A 15,773-nucleotide genomic window follows, 5' to 3' on the forward strand; every position below is an offset into this window, starting at 1 on the left:
TCTGTGGGCTGTTGTATACGTTGTGGAAAAGCTTATTCGACGAGGCAAGAGAACATTTTCAGATTATTAAATGAGAGGAATAGTTGGCTTTGGCACCTTGGTAACTGTGTCGCCTTTACTTCGCCATTTTTCAACCTGTCGCTGCAAGATGGGAATGTCTTCATTATATTTTTGTCTATTTTTAAAAAGGAGGTGGAATTTTTTGTCATCTGTTCTTTGTGGGTTGTTCTCTGATGTTCTTTCATGGACAGAAAAAAAAAGTTATTAAAAAACTTTAAAGTGAAGCTCGACTGACGCTGAGTTGAGTCACTTCCCCAACGACGACGACGACGGCGACAACACGTTTTCACTCACGACTCACAAACATGAAACATACAAAAACTGGTTTTATTAAGTTGCAGGTCATATCTCATCTTATTCCACAAAAATCCAGGTTAACTATAGAGAACAGAGGCTGCTGGCTTCATGTGCAGAACTATGAGCTAATCAGAAAGCAGAGATTATTAAAAAAAAAAAAAAAAAAACACGCACACACACAGACAGCTAAAATAATCACAGTACATGACGGTGTACTATGTACAAATCCTACAACACAAAAGAAACGCATTTGGTCACTGAGGTGAGCTATGAAACGTCAACACCAGTTCAAGGCTCCAACACAAGTGTAGAAAAACTAATATGTAGATATTAGTGATTAAAACTGTCTGTGTTATTATTATATGTGACATCACACTCTTAAGGTGGTTTGGACTTTCCTGTTCTGAACATATATGATGTTATGGCACAGCACTTACTTAAGGTCTGACATTTGATATCAATGAGAGAAAGAATAATAAGTAATCGTGGCACCACTTGAATGAATAAATAACAGACAAAAAAGGGCCTTAGGTTTTTTTTTAATGTTTTTTTTTTACTTAAAGCTCAGTTTTGAAGTAATTTAGACAGAACTACACAGTTACACAGACAACAGATTAGTTTGTTTTTTTTTCCCAAAGAAAGGCCAAATTATCATCAGACGTATATTACAAGGGCGGAGATGAGTGTGTGGGAGCTGGTATGAAGCAATAACATGCAGTGTTAAAAAATACTGAAGCACCAGAGCTGTGTTGTAGATTGGAACAAGTCACCCATTTGCCTTCTGAGACGACAAAATCTGGTACCAGAGGGAGAAAAAAAACATAAAAACTGATGAAATATCTCGGGATGCGGGAGGAACACGTCCGCTGCGGGAAATCGCCTCAGCTGATGTTGTGCGTTCAAGTGTGTGTGTGTGCGTTGTGTGTGTGTGGTTGATGCATCTCATCGTTCGGCTCTCCGTGCTGAATTTCATTACCTAAGAGCCGTCTGCATCCAGCAGGTGCTCTCTGTTAGAAAAAAAGTCCTCTTTTCTTACAACAAAATGTAGAAAAAAAAGAAAAAAGAAAAGAAATATGAATGGGCCCCAAAAGATCCAGAGGGCTTAGCAGTCGCTTTTCCATAGCTTGATGGTTTTGTCATTTTCTAAAGCTGCGGATGCGATGATGTTCTCTGTCGGGTGGCAGGCAGTCGAGATGACGACGTCTGAAAGGAAGCGACCAGAGGGAAAATTGAAACGGAGTTTAGAAATGCAAATCAAAGTTTTAGAAGCACAGAGGAGCCGAGAATTATCATTTATTTACACTCAGTGTGTGTCTCTGCAAAACTCCAGAGTTATCTCCTGAAGAAATGACCCACATGCTTCTGCAGCTTGATGAAATATCAACATTTAGAAGCAAAGTCAGGATTGTGTGTGCTGTACCTGTGTGGCCCTGGAGTTTCTGCACAATCTCCTTGGTCTGCAGGTTCCAGATGTAAACCATGTTGTCCTCCGAGCCCGACACGATCCACTGCAAGAGAGAAGTTCACATCAGTAAATACACACACACACACACAACCTGTCCAGGTGAGCGAGTGGGTCAGAGGAGCTCTTACCTTTCCACCGGTGACAGAGAAATTCGCGAATATGCAGTATTTCTCATTTTTGTGGCCCGTGTACGTTTTCAAGCACTGAGGAGATGAAGAGCAAACAAACAGACATGAAGCATCTCAATCAAAACCTCAAAAGTATTCACATTAGCTGATGAAAATAATCGAAATTATTATTATGAAGTCAAATTAGTGGATATTTGCACATAAATGCATTTATCACCACAGGAAACAATGTATGTCTCAGTTTCAAAATAAAAGACAATACAATAAATATGTATAAAACGTATAAAAAGAGTATTATGTGAAAATATTCCACATGATTTATACATGAACAGTCGTTACCTTTCCTTTGCTGTAGTCCCACAGCTTCAGCGTGCTGCAAAACAAACACACAAACATCACAACAATGTAAAAACAGACATCTTTTATTCATGTTCATCTTATACCTGCTGTCAACATAAAACTGTATTATAGCTCATTATAGTCTCATGCTGCCCTCTGCTGGTGGAAATCAAAGAGAAGAAGCAGACCAACATGATGATTTAATCTGAAAACAGCAGCAGCGACTTCACACTCACTTGTCCAGTGTTGCAGCCAGGATGTACTTCCCATTGGGGGAGAACTTGACAAACGACACAGGAGGGTTGTCATCATCTAAAATAAACACAAGAAAAACGATCGGTTTATAGAAAATAAATTCTTTTTTGCACATTTTACATCAGACGACTGAAGGAAACAAATTGGATTTTCTGTCGTCTGTGTTTTTCAGCGTTTGCTGTAACAGATTCAACAGAACCAGGTCAAGGAGACTGCAGACGACCTAAATGTGCTGCACATACTGATGATCTTACCTATGAGTGTCTTTAAACACTGGCCTGAGGCTGTGTCCCAGATTCGGCTGCGAATGGAGAGAAGAAAAAACAACAACATCATTTCATTAGCAGTTGTTGCCTTCTTTTTTTTTCTTTTTTAAGATCGTGAGGTAACCTGACAAATAAACTCCAATGGTGTGCAGAGCGGTGGACACAGAGCGGATCAGTACCGACAGAATTCATCCATCACATAAATGTTTGAGACCCCCCGTCACAACACTTGACTTTCCATATGGAAGAGTTTCATCCACATTTAGTCGGCTAAATATGTTTTTGCAGTTTTTACATTCTGTCGACGGCCAAGAAGAGAGGATTTAAACAGAAGTGGCAGCAGAAGAAGAAGCCACGAGCAAAAGAAAAGAGAGAAGCAGAGAATTCATTCACGACTTGGAAGAAAGACTCGTCTGATTCCAGCACAATGACGCAGATCTGCTCTGTCTGGACGGTTGCCAGTTCCTGTCAGAGGCAAAACCTACCACTTTTCCTTTTTTTTCTTCTTCTTCTAATATAAGCAGTGATGATAAGAGAACTGTGTGTGATGAGTCACAGCTACAGAGACACAACAGCAGCAGCAGCAGCAGCAGCTTATTAACTGTGTAACAGACTTTGTTATGATGCTCAAAGAGCTGTAATTAGTTTCACAATCTACAAATTGGCCCATTGCCATAATCCCTAGTCATAGCAGTAGGTTCGTTACCTTTAATTGTCAGTGCAAGCTGTTTTTAGAACGGCAGAGCAGAGCCGCGAGCTGCTCAGAGCTACGCTACGGAGGCTAATGGGATTTCCTGGTTTCTCTCATTAAACTCATCAAATACACAATCCAACAACTCCAAAACGCTCTGGTGGACAAGTTGTGACCTGCACATTCACCACGCTATGAGATAATAACGGAACATTGCGAGACAAAGTTCTTTTAGTATTATCTTGTCTTGTTTTTGTCCACGAGAGCGTTTTAGAGTTGTTGGATTGTGTATTTGATGAGTTTGATGAGGGAAACCAAGAAATCCCATGAGCCTCCGCAGCGTAGCTCTGAGCAGCTTGCAGCTCTGCTCCGCCGTTCTAAAAATAGCTTGCACCGACAATTAAGGGTAACAAACCTACTCCTAAAACTATAGGGATTACGGTAACGGCCCAATTTGCCAAAATGTTGAACTATCACTTTAAAACTGAGACTCTTACAAATTAAAATGATTGAGGGTCAAACATCACAAATATTTACCATAAAAACCAGACAACCATTTCCATCCTGTTGGTTTCTATTAGACATCTATTAGACATCTATCATAACAACACATTTGTGCTTCTTCTTGTTACTTCATATCCGTCTGGCTGCTCTCCCCTGATCAATGCCAACTGATAACAGATAACTAACCAATCACAGAAGCCATGCAACAATTAAGTCAGTCCACAATCCTGCATTAACAATGCTGCAGAGCTGCCAACACCGATGAGCGTTTCTGCACCAATCTAACAACACAATGGCATTTTGAATTTCATCTGCAAACTGAACGTATCTCCCTCCTGCAGACACAGAATAGCGCTTCTGTTTGTCACAGAGCTGCAGTGCAACGTGGCTGAGGGTGAATTTACATTTGTAAATGTTTTGCAGGAAATTTGCTATTAAGCTCCATCTTACGTGTTTTTATTAAAGTGGAGAGATTTTAAATCATCCATCCATTAGCTGTACTAGTCAGCAGTACGAGGTCACAGTACGGGGGAGGGGGGACGAGGGCGGGGTACAAGGTGGACAAATCACTACAGACTGACATATAGAGACACATGAGACACTTTACAGAGTTTCCAATTAACCTAATGTGCATGTTTGGACTGTGGGAGGAAGCTGGAGAGCAGAACACAGAACCTTCACACTGAGAGGCAGCGGTGCCAACCACTGCACCAGCCTGCCACCCCGTCAATCAATCAAACTTTATTTGTAGAGCACTTTTCATACAGGAAGCAGCTCAAAGTGCTTTACGTGATAAAAATAATAAACACACCGTACACCCAAAAATGAAAACACTAAGGAAACACTATCTCACATTCAACAATTTGTACTTTGCATTGGGGGGGAAAAAGAGATAAAATAGGTAAATGGTATAAATAATATACTTAGAATGTGACTTTCCTAATTACAAAAACCCAGGAAACGGATCCTGTGAGCACAGCGACACACACCTCCATGCTGAGCTGTGGCCAGTAAGTTTCATGATCCATAAGGTGATTAACTGACTAGGCGCTGATCTGCTAATGAGGACACAATTAGTGTTGCGTCACTAATGAGGCAACAACCACTGGCTGATATAATGCTGTTTAACAAAGTGTGTTCTCACCAGAGGCCGTCGTAGCTACTGGACACGATCAGGGAGCCGTCTCTGTTGAAATGAACCTGCGAGGAGACACACACACACACACATCATCATCATCACTGACATCATGTTGATCCTCAGTCCTGACGACTGAACTCGTGTTTGGAATTTTTAAATAATCACTTACAGCAGAGACGGGATCAGAATGAGCCGGCAATGTTTTCAAACATTTCCCAGTCTTCACGTCCCATATCCTCACACTCTCATCAAACTATGAGCAGGGAAAAAAAGAGAAAAAGAACATTCATCAGAGACATACTTCTAATGCTCCGAGTGAGCGCTTCGGAAAAGGTCTAACATCTGGTTTCCATTTACTGCTTGTTTCATGCCAAAGGCTTCGCACTCACCGATCCTGACACGATAAGATTGGACTGGGGGTTGAAGTTGCAGCAGAAGACGTAGTTGCTGTGACCTTTTAGAGTTTTTAGGCATTTTCCCTGGGTGACAGAAAGAAAAAAGAGTGGAAATGTCACTTTCTGTCTGGCAGCAGAACAGAGTTGAACAGTTTTACCCCCCTTAAACCCGAGCAGAGCCTGTATCAGAGCGTCCTCAGACCAACGCAGTAAAAGTAAACCGCAGCTTCAACGGGGATTAAAAATTGAAACATGGACTGGAACCGCAGATATGGATCCAAACGGAGCCCGTGGATTTCGTGTTGGTGCTTCATGAATGTGTAATGACACAAGAAGCTGCAACAGCGTCTGACCGGTCACACACACTCTCCTGCACGGTTAGTTTGGAAAGACAAGTGAAGCTCTCTCACCGAGCTGACGTCCCAGATCTTCAGGGTTTTGTCGTCTGATGCAGACACCAGGAGGTTGGAGTCAGACGACCAGGCCACATCAGATATGCCCTGGAACAGACAGCAGGGAAGTAAAGTTAATAACTAAATCACTGTTTTCCAACAATCCCAGTTCTAAAAAACCAAAGCAAAACAGCATCAAAACCGCAGCAGTTTATATCCAGAATGGATTTTCTTCCCCTTCTCCTTCGCTCTCTCTAACGTTCTGTAATAGAATTGCTACTATTTTCTATTTATCATTATTTTATCTCATCATATATTTTAAAGTTTATAGCTGTGTATCAGGGTTCCCACTCTTTTCTTGAAATCATTTTCCAGGACTTTTCCAGCTGCTGGTGTCTGACAGACATGTTATGCCATACACCCCCCGTCCCATTTGTGCTTTGGAGAACTGTTTTTGTTTCTTTTTGGACAGTTGTACCCTATTTTGCACATTTAACCAGTTTGTTTCTATATTTATTCTCTTCTCACCCCCAGGAGTCTGATTTAAAGATGTGCAACCTATGGCTCTAGCTTATCTATGAAATAATATCCTACATGCTCAGAAATTATGACAAATTTATCATAGAACAATGCAAAAGCATGTTGTTTTTTGTTTTTAAACCACATTTAAAACAAAACCCTCATGCTCACAGTCCAATACTGGAAACACTCATTAACTCATAGTTACTAGTTTTCTCACAGGGCACTTCTGTGGGAAAAAAATCCTTAGTGGGGTCTGAAAAAGTCAAACAGACAGAGCTCTGGTAGCTGATGATGAAATCATTTTCCAGGACAACTCAAGCTTTTCCAGGACATTTGACTTTTTTTTTGCTAATTTTCCATGTGTTTTCCATGACTGGAAAACTGGTCAACAGTTTTCCAGGTTTTCCAGGACATGTGGAAAACCTGGAAAACTGGTTTTTGTATTTATACTGTTTTCTTACACAATTTTTGAATATAAGTGTAAAGATGCAGCTGTAAAAGGGGAAAAAATGTAAATGAAAGGAAATGTATGTGTCATGTATGTTGCTGTTGAGAAAAAGAAAAACGCAGCAGTAACGGTGAGAATCTGTTCAACTCACCAGTTTGTGTCCAGATATGGTTTTCTCAAACTTGCCGTCATAAGCTCCCCAGATTTTGATGAGTTTATCAGCAGCTGTAAACAAAACAAACATTCGATCACTTTTCCTGCATTTCAGCTTATTGATCGTTCACTAGTGTAAAAGCGTGAAGGGAGCTCACATGAGCTGGCGAGCCACTCTCCGCTGGGGCTGAACTTGACAGAGGAGACGGCCTTCGTGTGGCCCGCTAACGTGAACTTCAGGCTGTAGTTTGGTTTGGCGGGTGCCGACTGCCAATGAAAACACAATGTGACATTTAAAACTCACCGCCCACACTGTGACAAGTGAGCAGACATTTGTGTTTCCGAAATGACATCACAGAAAAATATATTATCAATCCCACGTAAAAAGAAAAATGACAAAGGATCAATCAATCAATCAATCTCCCCCAAAAATAAATAGATGCTGTGGGGAAACACTGAAAACATTGAAGGAATCCAAACCTTGCTCTGACTGGCGGAAGCTGATGATGACACTGGAGGTTTCGTATCAGTCTCTGGTTTCTTATCCTCTGTTGCCATGGTGAAGAAATTAGCATCTATTGTGCAGGATCCTGTAGCCAGAGAAGAAACAGACAGTGAATTACGCCAGGAATTTAATTATTTACAAGTCAGAAAGCGCTGTTACATCCACAGACGACAGAGGACGAGACAGTGAACACAGAGAGAGGCAACATGAAGCTTTTAGGTATAAACTATTTAAAATGTGAAACAGCCTAAATAAAATCTCAGATTTAACCTGTTATGTGAACAGTGTTACACCCCAGTATCACATTCACAACCTGACACCTAACACGACAACACAACAGAGTCTTCTGTCATTATAAAGTGTTGGATGTAAACTGTTTACCCTATGAGATCCATATGTCATAGAGTAAACAGTCTTAATGATAATTAAATGAAAATCATGTGACCCGCTGACAGACATGAGACTGGTTATTGATCTACAGCCATTGGATGTGACACTGTACTGTCAGGACTGATGCACTTTAAATCGCTGGCTTTTACCGTTGTTTATTGGCCTTTAATGGGATATCTCCTTTCGATTTAGCTTCTCTCAGTTAGCTTTAGCAAGCTAATGCTAACTAGCCTCGTTCGTGTCTCAGGAAGTAAACACAAACGTTTTTACACAGTAAACTCGGTCTATTTTACGTTTACCTGTAAACGAGTAAACAATCGTTTGGGTTTAATGTTGTGAAGCTGTAGCGTGATTAAAAAAAAGAATAATAAAAAAAAAATCTAACAAAAGGCTGAACCGGAGCCTGTCGACCCAAACAGAGCCAGCACCGCTGCGGAGATAAGACACCGTGTCTATTAACTTACACTAGGTGGGATTTTACGTCTTGCAGAAAGAAAGAATAAGGCTGTGTTCAACCCACTGCTTTTATACAATGGCTAATTCCAGTGTGATCATCCAGTCTGCCAGAAATCCACTGATGGTGTTGACAAATCGCCAGAGCTGCCACGGAGGGGCCCTCCATTCAAACAATGAGAAATCAGTGTTGAGACGGTACTTACGGGGATTTGAACGCGGCTCCGCGGTCACAATGTTTCTCCACGTAAATACTGGAGAAAGAAACGCGTGTACATGGATTCAGACGATGGTTTAGGAAGCATTAAACAACAGTCTGCTGGCTGCTAGATGTTTGTCTGCGGGAAGGAAGCTGCCTGCGAGCAGACGCGCGGAATGTGGTGTGGTGTTGGTTGGTTTGCGCATGCGCGTTGCGCACAGGAGTAACGGAAACTAATGAGGGACATTTTAAGTGTCAATTTTTTTTTTTTTTTTTTTGTCAACTGAAAATGAGGCCGTTTTAAATGTGGTTTTACAGCAATTGCCTGCTTAAAAACAGTTTATTGATACTTTTCAGTTTGATATTTAACGTGTTGTAACGTGTTGCCACGTTTTCCTACTCCTGTTCCTGTGGAGAGAGGTAGATACTCTGGACAAACACTAGCCTACAAGTCTCAGCCTCAAGCTAAGACATTTATTCTTATGCACAGACAGTATTATGACTGTGTTGGGATGATGAAACCGGGAGACCGTCGGTTACAAGACCTGTTGGTGCTGGAGGGCAAGAAACCTGGAAGACAGAAACATGAGCTGACTCATGTGCTACATCCACCCCCTTGTGGTATTTTATGGGTAATGCTCATAGACTGTAAGAGGTCATGCTGAGAGATAGAGTCCAGCTTATGTTGCTCATGTAGATAAATAAATTGGTTATCATGAATGCTAGAGTTTTTAGATAACCGTAAGGGAAATAGGCCTAAAGAAACACGGGAAATGGTAAACTGACAAAGCGCTGCACTCTCAATGTGATTTGCCACAATAACATCAACTATGGAGAAAATGTCAATGACCTAGAGAGCAAAGTTTAAGCTTTGAGTCTGTAGCTTGTTAATTTAGTTTATTAAAACAGGACAGTGTACATTACCAATAGGCTAGTCAATTGAAAAAAAAACAATGAAAAGACGGTTGTACCAGATTAGCCCTCGGGCTAATTTCCATCTGTAGTCCCGACACTCACAATACAAAACACAATAAAGTACAGATGCCAAAGAATACACAACACAGTGCAGTACAGAAAAGGCCCAAGACATAGAAAGACACAAACACAAAGGCACACACACCTGTTACCCCGTGGGCAACCAGGGGACTACATTGAAAACACCTATCTCCTCATTCTAAAGGTAGGATCACAGAACACCAGCGGGTGGGCCAGCAGTATCGGCGGCGGGGCCGATAAAGCGCATGGAGTTTGCATTAGTTAAAGTGCTGATAAGTTAAAGTGCTGGTTAGTTAAAGTGCTAGTTTTCTAGAATAAAGTGCTGTTTTTCCCATTTAGGAGGCTAGTTAAAGTGCAAGATGCTCGTAGCACCAGGGAGAAAGTCTAGTTAGCTGAAAGTGGTAACTGTTCAGCAAATGTTAGAGCTCTATTTTTTAATGGTCTTTATAGGCCTGTGGACAAATTCATATCTTGACAGCTACGTCTTTATTGCTATGTCATCCTCAAGTCCTGAGATCCAGGGACATCGTTTAGCTCAGTTGGTAGAGCAGACGTCCCATGCAGAGGATATGTCCCTGTATCGAATCTCTATTCAGGTGGCCCTTTGCTGCATGTCATCCCTTCTCTCTCTGCCTCCCTATTTCCTGTCTTTCTTGACTTCACTATCAATTAAAGGCAAAAGCCCCAAAAATATAGGCCTACAATAAAAAAAATCCTGAGATCCACCTACTGCCCTACAAAGGTGTGCAGTAGTGGCCAAGGTGTGCAGTAGAGGCCAAGATGCCAAACTGACAGGTCAGGTTTAAGCATCAAATTATGAATAACTACCAAGTCTATGATTGATTAGATAAAGGTGCCCTGAATTTGGCTTATATGTATTTTGAGGTTTGTCATCCAGACCAATTTTGACTGTTTTATGGCAGATAGGCCTACTGCACTTTTGCCTTTGTTTTGATGCAGATACTGCACTTTGCCTTTGTATGGCAGCACAGGTTTAAAGATGTTGATCAATGTTTTTGCTGTTGACAAAGTCAGGTTGAACCATATAAAAAGCCACGGACATAATTTGCGTTTGTTGTGCACAATCTTTATTTGTTATTTGAACTAAAAATGCATCATTGAGCTTCTGTGGCATGATACGATGGAAGGCTGGGAAGGGTGCTGATCCAAAGGCGAACGAAGCGTGACCTCATTTCCTGACCGGTGGAGTTTTCGTTCATCTTGGCACTGATGTCCAGGAACTGGGGTCCAGCACTTGTAAACTCAGGCCAGACCGTGGGCACCCTCAGGTTTCCTTTGTTGGGGTTCCTGTAAGAAGGAAATAGCCTACTTGTGAAAGTATTCATTTTGTAACTATTAGAATTTGCAATGTTAAACATACAATGTGTTTTTACCCAGTTCTGGCAAAGTTAGTCCAGTATGCAATCATATATCCAGACAGGTCTCTGTGGCTGTCTGCGTAAGCCTTAGGTGTGGTGAAGGGTTTGCCGAACACAAACTGCAGGTCATCCGCGTGGTCAGAGCCCACCCAGTCATGGTAGGGTTTGCCTGGTCCAGCCATTAAACTGGGCTCAGACAGCAGGTAGGAGAAGGTACGGCCAGACCTGTTAAAGCCCAAGTAGGCTATGTCATTAATTCTAATGTACAACTAGAGGTTTAGTTGAGATGTTGAACACATTGCTGCAAAAGCATCCAACAGAAAGGTAAAAGAGCTACCTAGACGATTTTAGATAAGAGAAGCAGCCTCACCCGGCGTTAGCAGCATGCAGGTAAATGGCCTTCTGAATGGGGGCTAGGAAGATGTAATCAGTCCCTATGTCCACAGCCGTCCTCTTTATGTTGTCCTGTGTGGGTTTTGACTCCCAGTTGGATGAATACTCAGCGAAGGCGATCTCCAAACCAGCCTGCCCTTTCTCTTTGATATAAGCAGCGAGAAGTCGCCTCACGTCCTCACTGTAGAATATACGAGGTAGAGATCTCTGTTAGTGAAAGGATTCTTCAGATTTACACATTTCTATGCTTTCGTGGCTTTGGTTTCAATGTTACAGGAGCATTTAAAACAAAATGTCTCCACAGGACAAACAAGTCCTACACAGGAGTTTCTCTATTCTTGTTAAAGGAGGGGATGTCCTGTGAAGTGAAGAGGTGTCCGTCCATGTTATTAACCCCTGCCAGGTAGTCAATGTCAGCAGCATTGTGGAACAAGTTTTCAGGCTTATCAGGGAGGAAGTCTCCATCAACAACAGGTGACAGCAGCAGGTTGTTAACAGCGGGATCTGAGATAGATTGAAACGTGAAAATCAAAATTTTGCTCGTTAAATTGAGGAAAAATGGCACAAAGACGCCTGTAAAATGATCAACCTGTGTAGGCTACACATATCATGTGTTTTCCATCACTTGGCTAGGCCTATTTGTGGTTTGTGATATGATGAGTAATAATGCTCACGATCTGGGGTGCCTTGTTGGATGGGTGGAGAAGCCATGGTGAGAGTCTTAGCATCAGTTGATTTCAAGCAGGCGGCCATCCTGTCATCAGTGGGGCAGCCAACCTTTTCTGCAACCTGAGCACATGGTATGTAATCAATCGATAGTGTATTTTAGAGTAGGCTAGCAAGATTTAGGCTGATGGAATATTTTCCTGACATTCTGGTAATTTTCACCTATTTTCTTCCACCTATTTCAGCCTTTGAACATTCAGTCTCTTCTCCAACCTCCGTGTCCCTGGTGCTTCATCCCTTTAGAGCTACTTATTTTCTCACTTCTTCAGATAAGCAAAGCCGTAATACATCACCATGTAGTTTATAGTAAAATACTGAAATATTAGCACATTTTGCCAAAACCAACAAGACTGTCAAAAACGGATTATTGATTCACTGGCTTTTTTACAGACATTAATAAAGGCCAAGTCCTACTCAATTCATATATCTCAATGGCATGAATAATTTGTCTGTCTTTAAATATATCAACATACATTTTGGTTATTCATAGTTCAAACACTTCATATAAGTTTTGGATGTAAGAATCCATCTCCACCTACCTGCTCTGCAACCTTGCGTGGGTTCCTGCTGAAAGCCCAGGGGCAGAAGGCAACACCACTCTGAGAGATCGCTCTCTTGACCAGCCCTTTGTTGTGGGGAGAGAGGGTCTGTGCAACAGACCAAATATATAGTATTAATATTATTGTTTATTGTTATGTTTATTTGCTCATTTAAATAGTAAAAGTCATATACGAATGCAATTTTTCAGGCCTCACGTTTTCAGGTGTTTGTGGTTATTATTAATGCATTGTTATTTAACTCTAGAGAATACATATTCATTCAGTTAAATTGTAGGTTTTATCCTTTATTAGACCCTGTTATGATGATTTTTTTTCTTAACCTTCTCACCTGGAAGCTAACACTAGCACCACCTGCAGATTCTCCGAAGAGGGTGATGTTTTCAGGATCTCCTCCAAATGAACGAATGTTCCTGTGCACCCAGGCAATGGCGGCGTGCTGGTCCCACAGCCCATAGTTCCCTGTCATGGCGACAAATCAACACAATCAACCACTGCACTGATACCTAAATCTGGATTTAACTACTACTCTTCTTTATTCCAGTGACAAAATATAAAGTTACACCAGGGATTTCTTATGTTTCAGTCAGATCCTATTAATTGTACGTACCAGGTAAGCTAGAGTCCCCTGTGCTGAGGAAGCCCAGTGTTCCCACACGGTATCCCACTGACACCACGATGACACCACCTCTGTCTGCGATTTCCTGACCACTGTACAGGTAGTTGTTTAGAAAATTTGCTCCCATAGATCCACCAACCATGAAGCCCCCTCCATAGAACCAAATCATCACTGGGAGGTCTGATGACACTTTGGGAAAATAACAAGAGACACATTATTTTCATTCTACAAGCAAACCAGTTTTCTTAACCATAAAATCATATCAAATAAAAAAGCATAAAAAAAGGTACCATGCCGGCCATGAGGAACCCAGATGTTGAGGAAAAGGCAGTCTTCACTACCAAAGCTTGAAGTCTGCAGCATGCTGATCTGGAGACACCTACTGGCAAACTGTGTTGCCTTCAGTATGCCTGGGGTGGAAAGAGAACTGATTGTTTCTTCTCAATGTTTCAGTGGTGATTTTTGCAGTGCAAGTGAGACCCTCTGTATACATTATGTGAGACAACATACAGTATATCTGTGTTTGTTGAGACCAGGTTTGAACTCACCATCCCAGCCAGGGTGAGGTTTGGGTTTCTCAAAGGTTCCAGGTCTGGCAGCAAAGGGAATTCCTTTGAAAACCTCCACAGAGCGGAACAGTCCAAGGCGGATATTTCGTCCCTGGACGCTGCCACCTTCTGTTTGCACCACTCCCAGCTGGAGACACAGTCAGAAAACAGAATTCACTTTCAGACATAAATAACCAAAAGAACTATTGCGCAGGGGGGGGACAATCATTATTTTATAATGAATGATTGACTGTGACCTTTCTGTTAACCTATTATTACCACTGATGCATGTACAGAATAGCATTCTGATTAGTTTAGCGGGACATAAAAAGGTCACTGGAATTAAGTAAATAGTTAATCTACACCACATCTTAACTTCTTAATAAAAACATGTTGATAAAAAAAATCTTACAGACTTACAGACGCTGCTGAGGCTGCTCCCAGGGAGAGGAGAACAGCCAACACAACCCTCAGTTTCTCCATGGCTGCCCAGAAAAGAGACTGCAGCTGAGGGCCTTATATACACAAGATCCCCTCTGTGAGAGAATAAAAGGTAAATATAGCTGTTTACGCATGTTATACAACAGTGTCACCCTGTGGGACCATCCGACTGACATCCCAACCTCTGACCTCTGGGAAACAGCATGGTGTAAAGTTAAATGAATTGAGGTACACCATTCCTTGTACCATGTAGTAGGTTTCCCAAAACACACAAAATGATCAGGGAATGACTATTGACTATTGACTATTGACACATTTTGGCAAGGGATTTGTACTTTGGAAAACCCTGTTACTGCAAGTAAAATCCAAACCTCACAAAGACTCAAATACTCTATTCATTGTCAAATCTTAATCACAGATGCCCATGTTTAACGTGGAGTGGACTGTATTTTACTTTTTATTTCCAGTTGCAAGATAAAACATAATTTTGGAGACTACAACATTTCAAGGCCATTCTTCAGCAGAAATAAATGTTTTGGTCTTTGCTCCACTATCTCTCTATTCAACATATGTGTCCCAGAGAATACATTGCAATACAATTAAACTGCAGTAACCTACACATTTTGCAGTAAACCTTAATTATTGGCTGGATTATGCCCTCTATTATAAATTAAAATCTTGATTATGCATGTAGGCTATCAAACACAAGTGTATTGTGGATGCTACCGCTTCGATATCAGGAGTGACAGTATTGCAAATGATTGCACACATGCAAGAGCATTCAGTGTAGATGTGTACATATTGAGGACACATAAACACATGGCCGAGATAGACCACAGCAGTCCTTGTAAAGTTGGTATTGACGCCACATTGTTGTTGACTCACAGAAACAGGTGGAGTAATTCTCAGATTAGCAAATAACACACTGTTTGTGATAAGATAAAACCGCCAAAATAACCTCACCTCACACCGCTGAAATGCTGCTGTTTGCTGAGAAATGTATTTGAGCTTTGATATTTTCCTCATGCCAGAGGTTAATAAAGTTCAAATCCTTTCCAACCCTTCCTGTAACAACAGATCCTTAGAGATACAGGTAGATATATCAAGGTAAATCTGCAGGACAACTAGGGATTAATGTGATTGGATTCAGCACCTTGTCAGTCACTATCAAAATCTGTGAATATATTTTGTCTGATATTAAATGTTATTTTATCCCTCACTCATGTATTATTTTATTTCCCATTGAAGATACACATAATTGCCTATTTTGGATGCATCTTAGATCTAATTAGCAATTATGTAAAAACTGTCCAGCTGTCAAATTCATACAATAAGAACAGGAGTCAACATACAACAGGAACATTTGGGAATCCACCATACTGTAAGAAAAAAGGAGATACACTCTTTGGTTCTATTTTCATGTCCTGCCAAAAAAAAAAGAAAAGAACAAGAACTTTAAAAGCTAAATATGCTTCAGGTATCTCTGTTGGATGTGACTGACACACCCTCTCCTT

General features: G+C 41.2%; 2 protein-coding genes across 2 annotated transcripts; both read right to left on the reverse strand.

Moving 5' to 3' along the window:
* Positions 1–468: 468 nt before the first annotated feature.
* On the reverse strand, positions 469–8,784 carry wdr5 (WD repeat domain 5). The gene is made up of 14 exons (XM_083983338.1): positions 8,608–8,784; positions 7,534–7,643; positions 7,212–7,320; positions 7,052–7,125; positions 5,949–6,038; positions 5,533–5,622; positions 5,313–5,396; positions 5,150–5,205; positions 2,799–2,845; positions 2,526–2,601; positions 2,290–2,323; positions 1,951–2,025; positions 1,778–1,865; positions 469–1,560 (listed from the first exon to the last, which is right to left on the reverse strand). The coding sequence occupies exons 2-14, from the start codon at positions 7,609–7,611 to the stop codon at positions 1,460–1,462; spliced, it is 1,002 nt and encodes a 333-aa protein (XP_083839464.1). The 5' UTR covers positions 7,612–7,643; positions 8,608–8,784; the 3' UTR covers positions 469–1,459.
* Positions 8,785–10,711: 1,927 nt separating this feature from the next.
* LOC310995125 (bile salt-activated lipase-like) lies at positions 10,712–14,301 on the reverse strand (the record flags this gene model as incomplete). Its single annotated transcript, XM_083984053.1, has 11 exons — positions 10,712–10,904; positions 10,991–11,200; positions 11,346–11,549; positions 11,689–11,872; positions 12,043–12,157; positions 12,634–12,741; positions 12,983–13,113; positions 13,262–13,459; positions 13,561–13,680; positions 13,819–13,966; positions 14,239–14,301. The coding sequence occupies 11 exons, from the start codon at positions 14,299–14,301 to the stop codon at positions 10,712–10,714; spliced, it is 1,674 nt and encodes a 557-aa protein (XP_083840179.1).
* Between the last annotated feature and the right edge of the window lie 1,472 nt (positions 14,302–15,773).

The sequence above is a fragment of the Trachurus trachurus genome, assembly GCF_905171665.1.
Source record: "Trachurus trachurus genome assembly, chromosome: 12".
NCBI classification, from domain to species: domain Eukaryota; kingdom Metazoa; phylum Chordata; class Actinopteri; order Carangiformes; family Carangidae; genus Trachurus; species Trachurus trachurus.

Bases quoted from the DNA above. Each gene is read 5' to 3' on its own strand.
- wdr5 (XM_083983338.1), bottom strand. From the start codon at position 7,611: ATGGCAACAGAGGATAAGAAACCAGAGACTGATACGAAACCTCCAGTG. The intron at 7,321-7,533 runs GTTTGGATTCCT...TTTCATTGGCAG, and splicing joins CTTCCGCCAGTCAGAGCAAG to TCGGCACCCGCCAAACCAAA. The intron at 1,561-1,777 runs GTACAGCACACA...GCTTCCTTTCAG, and splicing joins GAAACTCCAGGGCCACACAG to ACGTCGTCATCTCGACTGCC.